Below are 11,062 nucleotides of genomic sequence, written 5' to 3'. Positions count from 1 at the left end.
TGTGTAGCGCCTTCCTTCCACCCAAATGAACTAGTCCATCTAAGACCCGGGCTTGGTTCAGCGTATTCAAGTACTGCTTGGCCTTTTCAAAACTGGACCAACACACAAGTGCTGCCCTATGAGGGATAAGGACGCAGGGTTCACTTGCCACTGTCCCAACCTCTTAGCCCAAAATGCCCAACACTGGCTGAAGAAGAGGGTTTTTTTTATTATTATTATTTTTATGTACAGAAAAATCAATAGTGTACACTTAGCCCAGTTTGGTGGCCAGTTCTTTGGCCTTTGCCTTTTCCAGCTTGGCGATGCGAGCCACTGATTTGGGACCCAGGATGTTGCCTCCCCAGTGACGGCGGATCTGTAACAAGAAGACAGGCAGTCAGCTTGGCAGGTCATTTCACGCACTTCTACTGGGTTGTTCCAAGTTGACTGGCAAATACAACTGCTCAGAAAGAGCCGAGCGCCAGGCTGTTTCTGACTAAAGACGCAGCTTACCAGAAGACAGCGTTCTGTGTGAGTGTGCCACCTACCTCGTCATATCTGTCGTTGTAATTGGTCCTGATGGCTTCCACCAGCTTAGCCAGAGCACCTTTGTCTTCCCTAACAAGGCAGAGGGGAAAATGGGAGTCACTGGCCTCTCAGTTACCCTTCCAGAAAGCATCAGCGACTTCCTTTTTAGCTCCAACACAAACCTTCTGCCTCAGATGACAACATGACAACATGGTTTATTCAGGTGAAGAAATTCATAACCATCATCGGCAAAGGTTCAGAAAAAAGTATTCTTTTTTTTTTCTTTTTTCTTTTTGCGGCACGCGGGCCTCTGCTGTGGCCTCTCCTGTTGCAGAGCACAGGCTCTGGATGCGCGGGCTCAGCGGCCATGGCTCATGGGCCCAGCTGCTCTGTGGCATGTGGGATCTTCCCGGACCGGGGCACGAACCCGCGTCCCCTGCATCGGCAGGCGGACTCACAACCACTGCGCCACCAGGGAAGCCCGAAAAAAGTATTTTAAGGTTGGTCTTTAAGCTAAGATCCCGAGAAATTAAGCAAACTTGGGGGTGGGGGAAGGCTGTCCCCTAGTGATTCTTGGGAATTCTGGGCTACACTGCACACTTACGAGTTGACTTGTGTGAAGGCCACCGTGGTGCAGGTCTTCCTGTGGACCAGACGTCCCAGCCGGGCCTTGCCCTTGATGATGCAGTAGGGAACCCCCATCTTACGGCACAGGGCAGGCAGGAAAACCACCAGCTGGAAGACAGCATTAGCTCTAGAGAGTATCTTGAGCAAAAGCAGTAACTTAAAAGCTAACGTGGTAGCAATTGCTCAGGGTTAAAAAGCTCCTACACTTGTACTTCAAGGTTTAATTCAGTGAGAGTATCACATCATTGCAATAGCCACGAGATGGCTCCCCTGTCAGGACTCCTTAGACGGAAAGCTGACAGTGCTCCCCACCCTGCCAGGGCCTCTGCCAGACTGAGTATTTAGCTTTGAGCTCTCTTCCTGGTACAAACAAGGACCCAACCAATCTCAGTCCAGCAGTCAACGCTTGCGAACAAGTCACCCGTACCTCGATGGGATCCACGTCATGTGCGATTACCACCAGCTGAGCCTTCTTGTTCTCCACCAAGGTGGTGACAGTATTAACCCCTAGAACATACAAGCAGTCTGTGTGGCAGCGGGGTGGGGCTTCTGGGCACAACAGCACTTGCCCCGGGGGCCCCGCCATGACTCAGGGTTAAAAAGCTCGGATTTTACTCTTCACAGCGATTCCAGGTGAAGAAGTTCATGCATCATCGCCAAGAGCCTGCCCCACCATTCAGCCTCTTCAAGGCGGGGCCACTCACCTGCTCGGAGGACAGGTGGCCTCTTGGTGGGGACATCCCCTTTGCCTGCAGCTTTCTTCTCAGCTCGGGCCAGCAACCGCTGCTTCTTCACTTGCTTTGTCTCTGGTCTGTACTTGTGGGCCAGCTTAAGCAGCTGAGTAGCTGAAAAAAAGACCGCCAGTTCAGGTCGAGAGTTTAAAAGATTACATCACTTAACCGTACGAATGCTAGGTCACTGTCCTGAACACAAGTGCACTTCAAGAGATCTCAGGTCGTATACGTTATCTCTTCAGTATATCGCGTTCTGGAAACTAGACAAAGGATCCTAAGTTTTAATAAACTAACGCACTGAAGATACCCCTGCCCCTTTACAGGCCCCAGCTCTACCGGTGTCCAAGTAAAGGTGGCAACCGTGCCCAAGAAATCCCTCGCCCACGTTGCGCTTCTGCCACAGAACCTCACCTGTTTGGCGGTCCAAGGCCTGGGTGAACTGGTTAATGGCGGGAGGCACTTTCAGCCGCTTATAGAGAATGGCCCTTTGCCGCTGCAGGCGGATGTAGCGGGGCCATTTGACAAAGCGGGTGAGGTCCCTTTTGGGCTGGATGTCCTGTCCTGAGAAGTAAAGGGCAACACCGTGAGGCTCAAACTCCCTGTCCAGTTCGTGTTCAGGGCCACTCAGAAGGGCGTAGGTGCGTCAGCGATCTCGGTGCTTTAAAAGGGCATCACCACGTCTCAGCAAACATTCTTTTGCATCACCTGCACACAGACACCTGGGATCACGGGGGACACTACCGACCCCTCTCCTCACTCAACAAGCAGCCGAGGCGTGTGTCGGTACCGCAGCCCCATCGCCTCTGCTCCGGCAGAGCTGGTTTCGTGACGGCCCCGCTGAACCCCAAGGCCAGTATCTGGGCTCCACACTGCCCCACGCTCAGGCGCTTACAGTGCGGCCACGAAGGATGCGCCGTCACTGCCCCGTCTCAAAGGGAGAGATTAAGAACCGAGCCGGGTTACAGCTAGAAAGCGGCCAAAACGCGAGAATCCCCATCCAAGTAGCCTCGACTCCAAACTCACTGAAGTCTAGCAAGACCAAAACATAACCTTCTGTTCAACCAGCCGCTTTTCTTCGTTGGGGGATACCATCTAAGCAGCCGTTTTCAACATTTCCCGTCTCTTACTCACCAATGCCAAAGTTCTTGGGCCTTTTCTCGAACAAGGGGTTGACCACCTTCTTGGCCTCCTGCTTCTTCACCACCGCGGGGGCCGGGGCCACCTTCTTACCCTTGGCCTTCTTTCCCTTCGGCTGGGCAAAAGGAAACACCCAGTTCAACCGCCGCCTCCCCAACAGTCTCTCTGAAGAGGGGTGGGTCCCGAGCCGGCCCCAACATCCCCGTGAGCAAACCTGGCCCCAGCCGCAGGCGCCGCGAGCCCGGCGACCGCCCCCCCGCTCGTGCATCAGCGATCTTGGTGGTTAGGGACGTCCTCACCATCACTCAGATAGCAAATATTCTTTCACATCATCTGCACGAGCCTCGGCAGCCCCGCGGCCCCTTTCGGAGTGCGGCGGGCTCCAAACAGCAGAGGCAGACAGACTGAGAACCCCCTGCCCAAGCCCCCAGGCGGCCCCCGGGACGGAAGAGCCCACGGGGCGCTGGAGCGCCTCGGCCCCGTCAGCCTCGAACCCGCATGGCGGCGCTGCGCACCCCGGATCCTCCTCCTCCCCAGACCCGGCTGCCGAGGAGTCCATGCGGCCCCAGTGCCTCTAGGCGAGGCCCCGCGGGGCTCCTCTCGCGCTGGGCCGTGGAGGGATCCCTGCGCAGTCACGCCTCGAGAAGGATGGCAGCGGATAGAGCCCGGATCCGAAAGCCAGCATCGCTGGCACCAAGGACACTCACCATCTTGAACGGTTGGCGGAGAAAGAAAGGAAAGGGAATTGTGGGTAATATGTATGCGACCTCGGAGATCGCGAGAACTAAAGCCTGTGCGGGATTTCGGATTTAAAGCGACAGAACTTTCTCCCGCCCGGCGGGCGGTGCCTAGAGCCGGACGACGGGTCTGAGCTGCTTGGAAAGGGGCGCGGAGAGGCGCCGGGGAGCCGGGACTTCTCCGGAGGGGCGCGCGCTCGTCCCCAGCCCGCCCTGGCCAGGTACCCGCTGGTCCCCGGCTCTGCGGACCAGGTGTGGGCGTTGGGGCGGCGTGGCCGCGGTGTCGGCGATCTTCTCGTGCGATTTACTCCAAAGTGGCTTAAGAACCGCGAGTTCGGTCTGGGGGCCATCCGGACCGGAGCACGCGTAGCCCGGAGGCACCTGGCGCGGGGCGGGAGGGTGGTCCCAGCAGAGACCCCGGAGCTCAGGAGCCCAAGAGGTCCCGTGGGGCGGCCCCCGGGGGTCCCGGCGTGGAGACGAGGGCGGCGGATTGGGGGTGAAGGCCAAGTGCGTTTGGAGGAGGTGGGGTAGGATCCGAGCGGCTCCTCGGGTGAGGAGTAGGGCAGAAGTGCTGGCGGGGAAGCGGCTGGTCAGGGCAGGTGGGGGACGTGCGTGGGCCTGGCCTCTGAGAAGGCTGCGCCGGAGCCCATCAGGGTGTCGTCGGGGTTCCGGGGAAGGGGCGCGGGCCGGAGGAGACGCCGCAGTGCACTGTGTGCGGATTTTTGGACGAGTGTGTTTGGCAGACAGGGAATCCCCGGAGAGCTGCGGGTCCTGCCGAGGCGGGGGCCTGGAGGGTGGGAGGCTGGGGTTCGCTCGCTCACACCAGACTCTGGGTCCCAGGTGTCCCCTGCCGTGCCCGAGGCCCCGCCATGGCCCAGCAGAGAGCCCTGCCGCAAAGCAAGGAGACGCTGCTGCAGTCTTACAACAAGCGACTCAAGGATGATGTCAAGTCCATCATGGACAACTTCACCGAGATCATCAAGACCGCCAAGGTGGGTGGGGGCCGCCGGTCTGCTGCCCCTTCTGAGACCAAGGGAAGTAGCAGGGTCTAGAGATTGTGGACAGTGGTGAACGGAGCCAGGGTGTCTGCTTGCAACAGCACCCACTCAACGTGGCTGCTCCGGGCCAGGTGATGGCGATATACCAGTGAACCCTTGTCCCCATGGGGAGAACATTTGGGAGAGCCGCAAGGGGACTGACAATAACAAACTGGTCAACAGATAGATAGACTGGCCAATTACAGGTCCTGGTGAGGCAGTTGTAGGGGACTCCAGTCACATTGCCGGGATCCAACGTCCAGCATCACTTACTAGCAGCAAGGGGTTGGATGAGGTCTTGACTTCTCAGTGCCTCAGTTTCCCCTGCATCGTAGGGTCCTTGTGATGACTGGAGGAGTTTATCTGTGTAAAGCGGTTACCATGGGGATTATTGCGAGCGCACGCCGTCAGGGAGAGAAGCCGGGGAAGGCCTCCCAGGTGGGTAGAGTGGTCAGTGTCTGGTTCCGGTCAGGCAAGCCCGCTGACCGGATTGGGGCAGGATCTCTGCATGACCGCTGCAGACTTGTAAGGCTTGTTTGAGCATTGAGAGTGACGATGAAAGCTAGAGTTTATTTCGTGCTCACCACGTGTCAGGCCAAGCCGAGAGGGCCCTCTGTGTCCCGTCCCATTTAGTCTTCACGAGAACTCTACGGGGCAGGTACCATTGTTGTCCTCTCCCTTTTCACAGGGGGAAACTGAGGCTCAGGTTTACCAACCTGCCCAAAGTCATTCTGCTAATAACTGGCAGGGCTGGGATTTGAACCCGGGAAGTCTGGCTCCTAACCGCTTAGGGTGCCCTGACCCCTGCCCGGACCCTGGCCTGGTGGGTGGATTGGGACAGTTAGCAGCCTAACAGGCTACGGGCGGGGCAGGACTCCTGGCTCTGCCATTTACTGCCTGAGACACCTTGAGTGTGCTCAGGTCTGTCCCGGCCTCAGGTTTACCCACCTGTAAACCAGGGATGGGGGTCCAGGCTTCTGTCAGTTTCCTAAGATGATGGTCAAGTGCTTAACACAGTGCCTGGCACCCAAGAAGTACTCGGCAAACGATCACTTGAAAAAAACACATTGTCGTTTTATTGATCCATTTAGCAGGTCAGTGAGCACCTGAGCTAGGGACGCCATCAGTGCTGAACAGGACTCCATACCCCCAAAAAGACAGGATCAACACCTCCCCGCACCTGGCACAGCGGCTGGTGTCCTTAGGCATCCACTGGTCCTGGTGAAGGTGCCTGTCATCTCCTTAGAACAGAGCTAGAGGGGGTGACGGTGCACGCGGCCTGAGGTCTGGTTGGCAGCACCCGGTGCGCAGAGGGCACGATAGGCCACAGGGTGTGGCGAGTGCGGTCATGCCGCCACTACCAGGTGCGTGAGGGCCGGGGCGCCTGCCCATTCTAGGCTTTCTTGTTTGCCCTCCAGATTGAGGACGAGACGCAGGTGTCAAGGGCCACTCAGGGCGAGCAAGATAATTACGAGATGCACGTGCGAGCCGCCAACATCGTGAGTCACCAGGTGGAGGGGACAGCCCGGGTTCCAGGAACCTTGTGGTCCCCACTGGGGTTCCCTGGGTGGGGGGCAAACCACTTCTCAGGAGACTCCGCTCGAGAGGAGGGCTGTCCATGGCAGCCGCGTAAGGGGCCACGGCCATCCTGTCGAATGCTGGGCGGTGGTTAGAAAGAGGTCACCCCTTCCTCGCTGAAGCCTCTTTATAAGTGCGGGAGCAAATGGCCAGATGAAACGGGACGTGCATTTTGATCCCTTTCGAGGTCACAGAACGAGCAGGGCGACCAAGTATTTCCATAGGTCTGCGTCCCCGGATGAAAATGCACAGGACAAGGTCCTGAAGGAACCCCCCCAACTGGCAGATGCGCTGCAGCTGAGGAAGAGCAGGCAGGAGGTTGAATGGGGTGGTAGCTGGATCTGGGGTTCGAGGTTTTGAGAAGCAGAATGTGTGCTTGAATAGCACATGAGCTTGGTGATCGTACCAGCAGGAGCAGAAGGCAGAGGCCAGGGGCGCATGGGGACTGGCGGGCTGACGGCACCTGCCTTGGTGCCAGGGACCCTGCCCCCTCCCCTCCCCCCTCCCCCCTCCCCCCGTAGCTTGCGCTCTAGTTTCCTCACTTCTCACAATGACCCTATGTTAGTGCCGTGGTCCCACTTGGCAGGTGAGGCAGCTGAGGCCATTGCTTATCCAGCGCCAGGCACGCAGAGGCAGGCTGCTGTCAGTCCCTCACTGTGCTGCCCCGCCCCCATCCACGTAGGTCCGAGCCGGCGAGTCCCTGATGAAGCTGGTGTCCGACCTCAAGCAGTTCCTCATCCTCAACGACTTCCCGTCGGTGAATGAGGCCATCGACGAGCGCAGCCAGCAGCTGCGAGCTCTGCAGGAGGAGTGTGACCGGAAGCTCATCGCCCTGCGGGATGAGGTCTCCACAGACCTCTACGAGCTGGAGGAGGAGTATTACTCGTCCAGGTACAAATAGGGCTGGACCCCGTGCAGAGCGGACCTGTGGACCTGGGCCCGGCCAGCAGGGGTGGCCCAGCCCCACCTGGCAGCCCGAAGGTCCTGTTTTTCCAAATCCTTCCTGGTCTTGGCGACAGAGCCCTTTGCCTGGGTTTCAGAGGAGACCTCATGGTCAGAGCGTTTGATCTACAGACAACCTACGCCGTCTACCGGGGCCCCGGCATCGGGATGAAAATCACAGAGCCTCAGGGGTTGGGAGGGCCAAGGCAGCGTTTCTGTCTGGGGGCTTGTCTGTTCCTCCTAGCTGTCTGAGCAATACCTGAACATTCCAGCCAAGGCGGGGCTAGCTCTCTTGGCCACCCAGGCTCATGGCCAGGACTCCAGTGCTTGCCCAGGGATGCAGTTCCTTATGGGGGTCACTGAATACCCACCCTGTGTGTCAGGGGTGGGGGTTTCTGGGAAGGAGGAGGAGAAAACCCAAGCAGAGGATGGCCTTGAAAACCAGGCCTGGGAACTTGGACCACTGAGTCCTTGTTCACAGACCACAGCCCTCCTACATGCCAGGCCCATGCTGAGCCCCAGGGATACAGCAGGAGTAAGACCTGTCACCCCAGCCCTCGTGTGGCCACTTAGAATCCTGAGACCTGAGGCGCTTTGAGCTGGAGGGGGCCTGAGAAATCAGAGTCCAGGTGTAATTTACATTTGGGGAAACTGAGGCTGGAGAGATCCCACATCTCTGTCCCCATTAGCTTGGAAAGACCGAGACTCGGTCCAGCAGACATGGAGTCCACACCCCCTCTCGCCCTTGCCTGACAATGTGTCCTTCCTGTCATGGATTTTCAACGCTCCTTTCTGTCCCATGGCGGCCATGCTGGGGCCACAGACGCCCAGAGCCAGTGGTCTGGGGCTTGGTTTCACTGCGCTGGACTCAGTGCCACCCCTCGTGGTCCCCGCCCATCTTGGCCTTTGCGGGAAGGGACAGAGTGTCACTGCCCAGAGGGAGCGGTCTAGCCTCTTCCAGAGGGTTCTGGGGCCTTCTCTAGTCCCTGATACCCACGGCTCAGCAGACATGCGGCAGGTGCCTCCTACATACCAGGCCTTCAGAGAGGGGTCCCAAGTGGGTCCCTGGGGGGTTTCAGACCCTGCTGGGGACGTTGCTCACAGCCCTGCTTGTCCTCTATGTCCCTGTGTTTGTCCCCTTGCTGCCCTCAAGGGCCAAGCCCCTGGACTGAGCAGCTGCAGGCCAGCAACGCAGCCCTGCCTCCTGAGGCTGAGGGCCAGAGCGGCAGGGCCGCAGGGGAAGCCAGGGGGTCTGAGAGCCAGGCTCCTCGCGTCCTGGCTCTGGGCCCGGCAGTCTCTGGTTCACCCAGAGGGGTTTCTGGTCTGGCCTGGGGTCTCCTCCCGCTGTTCCCGTTGCCTCGAGAGGCTGAGCTCCTCTCTTGTCTGTAAACGCCTGTAAGTGGCTGGGGCTCCGCTGAGGCTGGGCCCGCAGGCTGTCAGCGCCTCCCTGCTCGGCCCCCAACCCCGGCCACCAGCGCTCAGCCCGTCCTCCGTCCTCCCCGTGCGTCCCGGCTGCCTGCACCCCCATCTCCCCGGCCACCAGCGTTCAGCCCGTCCTCCGTCCTCCCCGTGCGTCCCGGCTGCCTGCACCCCCATCTCCCCGGCCACCGGCGCTCAGCCCGTCCTCCCCGTGCGTCCCGGCTGCCTTCACCCCCATCTCCCCGGCCACCAGCGCTCAGCCCGTCCTCCCCGTGTCCCGGCTGCCTGCACCCCCATCTCCCCGGCCATCAGTGCTCAGCCCGTCCTCCGTCCCCCCCGTGCGTCCCAGCTGCCTGCACCTCCATCTCCCCAGCCACCAGCGCTCAGCCCGTCCCCCATCCTCCCTGTGCGTCCCGGCTGCCTGCACCCCCATCTCCACGCTCGCTCCCCTGCTTTCTGCTCACGACTTGCTCTTTCTCGGCCTCTTGCCCTCCACTCTCCTTGAGACTCCGCTCTGTGTCCAGGATGGTTTCTGAGACTGAACGCTGAGGGCAGGAGCAAGGGAGGGAGCAAGAGGCAGGGTAGGATTCGGGAGAAAGCCATGGAGACGAGTGTGGGGACGGAACATGCTCTAGTCGCCCCCTTGACAACCTTCACGAGCCGTGCCCTTCACCTGCGTCCTCGCCCTGAGAGGCCGGCCCTGCTGTCCCCTTATTAGAGACAGGAGACTGAGTTCAAGGGGCCGGGGGCCTGTTTGAGATCACACAGAACACCAGGGCCTCTGCTCCTAACTGCCACCCATTGAGGCTGAGTCCCAGCCAGGGCCAGACCCAGAAGGACGACAGGCTCTCTGCCCTCAGGGGCCTCGGGACCGAGGAGGCCATAGCGAGCTCTGGACGCTGGTTCCTGCTGCTGGCGGGAGCGTGTGGCTAGGCTGGCAGCTCCCTGCGGGAGGAGGGCAGCTGGAGCCAGGACAGGAGGTGGCGGCAGGGACCAGGAATGCCACTTGGCAGGAGGGACACCGGTTGGTCAGTGGAAGGGACCAGCCGAGGTCACAGCCTGCTGGTGGCTGGTCCCAGAAGGCGCCCTTTCGGATTCTCCGGAGGACCCGGAAGCAGGGGCAGCCGCCCGCACCTCGCCCTCAGCCGGGCCGCTTAACGGAGGGGCCAGCACCGAGGAGAGGAGGGGAAGGCCGGCCTGGGGTGTGGTCTGTTTCCTTAACTCTGCTTCTGTCTCGCTTTCCCTCCCTGGCTTCCCTCACTGCCTGCTCCTGTCTCTCCCTGGGTTTCTGGTGGTGGAAAAGCTCAAGTCTTTGCGAAGCTAATGATCTGCCTCTGTGTGAAGCTTACTGGAGGCTGGACCTCGACACAGACTCCGCCGACGGCCTCTCAGTCCCTCTGCCGGCGTCCCCGGAGCCCAGTGCTGGCCCCCTGCAGGCTGCAGCCCCTGCCCACTCCCACGCCGGTGGCCCCGGCCCCGCAGAGCACGCCTGAGCCTCCCAGGGCTCCTCTCCCCGGGCCCCTAGACCTTAGGAATGAAGTGCAGTGTTCCCCTCTAGGCCCACCACAGCCTCAGCTCCCTTCAGCCTTGGGGCCCACTTGGGGAGCCGCCGTGGCCTCTTTCGGAACCGTGTCAGCCCAGGGACAGCCCACCGAGGAGTGTTGGGGGAAAGCAAATACCCCCAGCCATGCCAGGGGGGCCCATCCTTACTCTTGTCGTCACCTTATTTGCTACTTTCCTGGCTGGCTGGAAGGAAGTTTCCAGGATAGTTTGTCCCGTTGAGGACCTAACGGCGGGGCAGGGAGGATGCCCAGCCTTGGGAGACCTGACCTGAGCGTGGTGTTTACAATGGAGGACGCAAGTGCTCAGAGTGGACAGTACTAGCCAAGGCCAGGCCCCCATGCAGAGCTCTGCCCGCTACCTTGCCCTGAGGCTCCCTGCGCTAGCTGACTGCCCCTGCAGGGCTGTGGGGAAAGGGGGCTGCCCACTCTTGCAGAAGTCAGGCAGGGTCCTTCCTAATTCCGCTGCTGCACACGTTTTGGTTCTTTTTGTGATGAGACTGTTGAATAAAACCAGCTCCACCCTTTTGCTTTGGTCGGTTCCTTTTCTTGCTCAGCCCCAATCAGTTTTGGACCACCCTTGGTCTCGGTGGCTGTCGGAAAACAGCCCCTGGGCTCTGCCTGGACAACATTGGGCTCCAGGTCAGCCTTCTCACGGGGGCTCTGGGCAAGCAGGGGCTTTGTCAGCTTGGAGTCACGGCTGCATTTCCATTGCCTAGAAAGAGCTGTCTAGGACCTAGAAGGGCCCTAATGTTTGGTGAATGCATGAAAAGCTGCCGTTATTG

General features: G+C 59.8%; 2 protein-coding genes and 5 non-coding genes across 12 annotated transcripts; 1 reads left to right on the top strand and 6 right to left on the bottom strand.

Annotated features, from left to right (window-relative positions):
* Nucleotides 1–188: 188 nt before the first annotated feature.
* RPL7A (ribosomal protein L7a) lies at nucleotides 189–3,744 on the bottom strand. Of its 2 annotated transcripts, none has more exons than XM_030838346.3 (8): nucleotides 3,713–3,744; nucleotides 3,000–3,120; nucleotides 2,280–2,429; nucleotides 1,839–1,979; nucleotides 1,562–1,641; nucleotides 1,112–1,242; nucleotides 528–597; nucleotides 189–355 (listed from the first exon to the last, which is right to left on the bottom strand). In XM_030838346.3, exons 1-8 carry the CDS (start codon nucleotides 3,713–3,715, stop codon nucleotides 251–253), a joined length of 801 nt encoding a protein of 266 aa, XP_030694206.1. In that variant the 5' UTR covers nucleotides 3,716–3,744; the 3' UTR covers nucleotides 189–250. The 2 variants fall into 2 exon arrangements, with proteins under 2 accessions (XP_030694206.1, XP_030694205.1); XM_030838345.1 differs by lacking the exon at nucleotides 3,713–3,744 and adding an exon at nucleotides 3,220–3,288.
* On the bottom strand, nucleotides 692–759 carry LOC115843023 (small nucleolar RNA SNORD36). Its single transcript, XR_004035565.1, has one exon. It is a non-coding gene; the product is annotated as a small nucleolar RNA SNORD36 (small nucleolar RNA).
* Nucleotides 1,313–1,385, bottom strand: LOC115843022 (small nucleolar RNA SNORD36). The gene has a single exon (XR_004035564.1). It is a non-coding gene; the product is annotated as a small nucleolar RNA SNORD36 (small nucleolar RNA).
* On the bottom strand, nucleotides 1,719–1,793 carry LOC115843021 (small nucleolar RNA SNORD36). The gene has a single exon (XR_004035563.1). It is a non-coding gene; the product is annotated as a small nucleolar RNA SNORD36 (small nucleolar RNA).
* Nucleotides 2,508–2,578, bottom strand: LOC115843014 (small nucleolar RNA SNORD24). Its single transcript, XR_004035556.1, has one exon. It is a non-coding gene; the product is annotated as a small nucleolar RNA SNORD24 (small nucleolar RNA).
* Nucleotides 3,269–3,343, bottom strand: LOC115843024 (small nucleolar RNA SNORD24). Its single transcript, XR_004035566.1, has one exon. It is a non-coding gene; the product is annotated as a small nucleolar RNA SNORD24 (small nucleolar RNA).
* Nucleotides 3,745–3,806: 62 nt separating the features above from the next.
* On the top strand, nucleotides 3,807–10,804 carry MED22 (mediator complex subunit 22). 5 transcript variants are annotated; one of them, XM_030838352.2, is made up of 6 exons: nucleotides 3,807–3,963; nucleotides 4,583–4,734; nucleotides 5,098–5,217; nucleotides 6,198–6,278; nucleotides 7,040–7,248; nucleotides 10,022–10,804. In XM_030838352.2, the coding sequence occupies exons 2-6, from the start codon at nucleotides 4,612–4,614 to the stop codon at nucleotides 10,209–10,211; spliced, it is 723 nt and encodes a 240-aa protein (XP_030694212.1). In that variant the 5' UTR covers nucleotides 3,807–3,963; nucleotides 4,583–4,611; the 3' UTR covers nucleotides 10,212–10,804. The 5 variants fall into 5 exon arrangements, with proteins under 5 accessions (XP_030694212.1, XP_060156206.1, XP_060156204.1 ...); XM_060300221.1 differs by having other exon boundaries at nucleotides 3,812–3,994; XM_030838353.3 differs by lacking the exon at nucleotides 3,807–3,963 and adding an exon at nucleotides 4,045–4,292.
* The last annotated feature ends 258 nt before the right edge of the window (nucleotides 10,805–11,062 follow it).

The sequence above is a fragment of the Globicephala melas genome, chromosome 6, assembly GCF_963455315.2.
Source record: "Globicephala melas chromosome 6, mGloMel1.2, whole genome shotgun sequence".
In the NCBI taxonomy this organism is placed as follows: domain Eukaryota; kingdom Metazoa; phylum Chordata; class Mammalia; order Artiodactyla; family Delphinidae; genus Globicephala; species Globicephala melas.
This window is presented reverse-complemented; position numbering and strand designations above follow the sequence as displayed.

Coding starts and splice junctions, on each gene's coding strand:
- RPL7A (XM_030838345.1), bottom strand. CDS start 3,273: ATGCACGAGCGGGGGGGCGGTCGCCGGGCTCGCGGCGCCTGCGGCTGG. Junction 3,121..3,219: donor GCGCCTGCGGCTGGGGCCAG/GTTTGCTCACGG, acceptor CCTTTTGCCCAG/CCGAAGGGAAAGAAGGCCAA. Junction 1,980..2,279: donor GGCCTTGGACCGCCAAACAG/GTGAGGTTCTGT, acceptor TCTTTTTTTCAG/CTACTCAGCTGCTTAAGCTG.
- MED22 (XM_030838352.2), top strand. CDS start 4,612: ATGGCCCAGCAGAGAGCCCTGCCGCAAAGCAAGGAGACGCTGCTGCAG. Junction 4,735..5,097: donor AGATCATCAAGACCGCCAAG/GTGGGTGGGGGC, acceptor TCAGTGCCTCAG/TTTCCCCTGCATCGTAGGGT. Junction 7,249..10,021: donor GAGGAGTATTACTCGTCCAG/GTACAAATAGGG, acceptor GTGGTGGAAAAG/CTCAAGTCTTTGCGAAGCTA.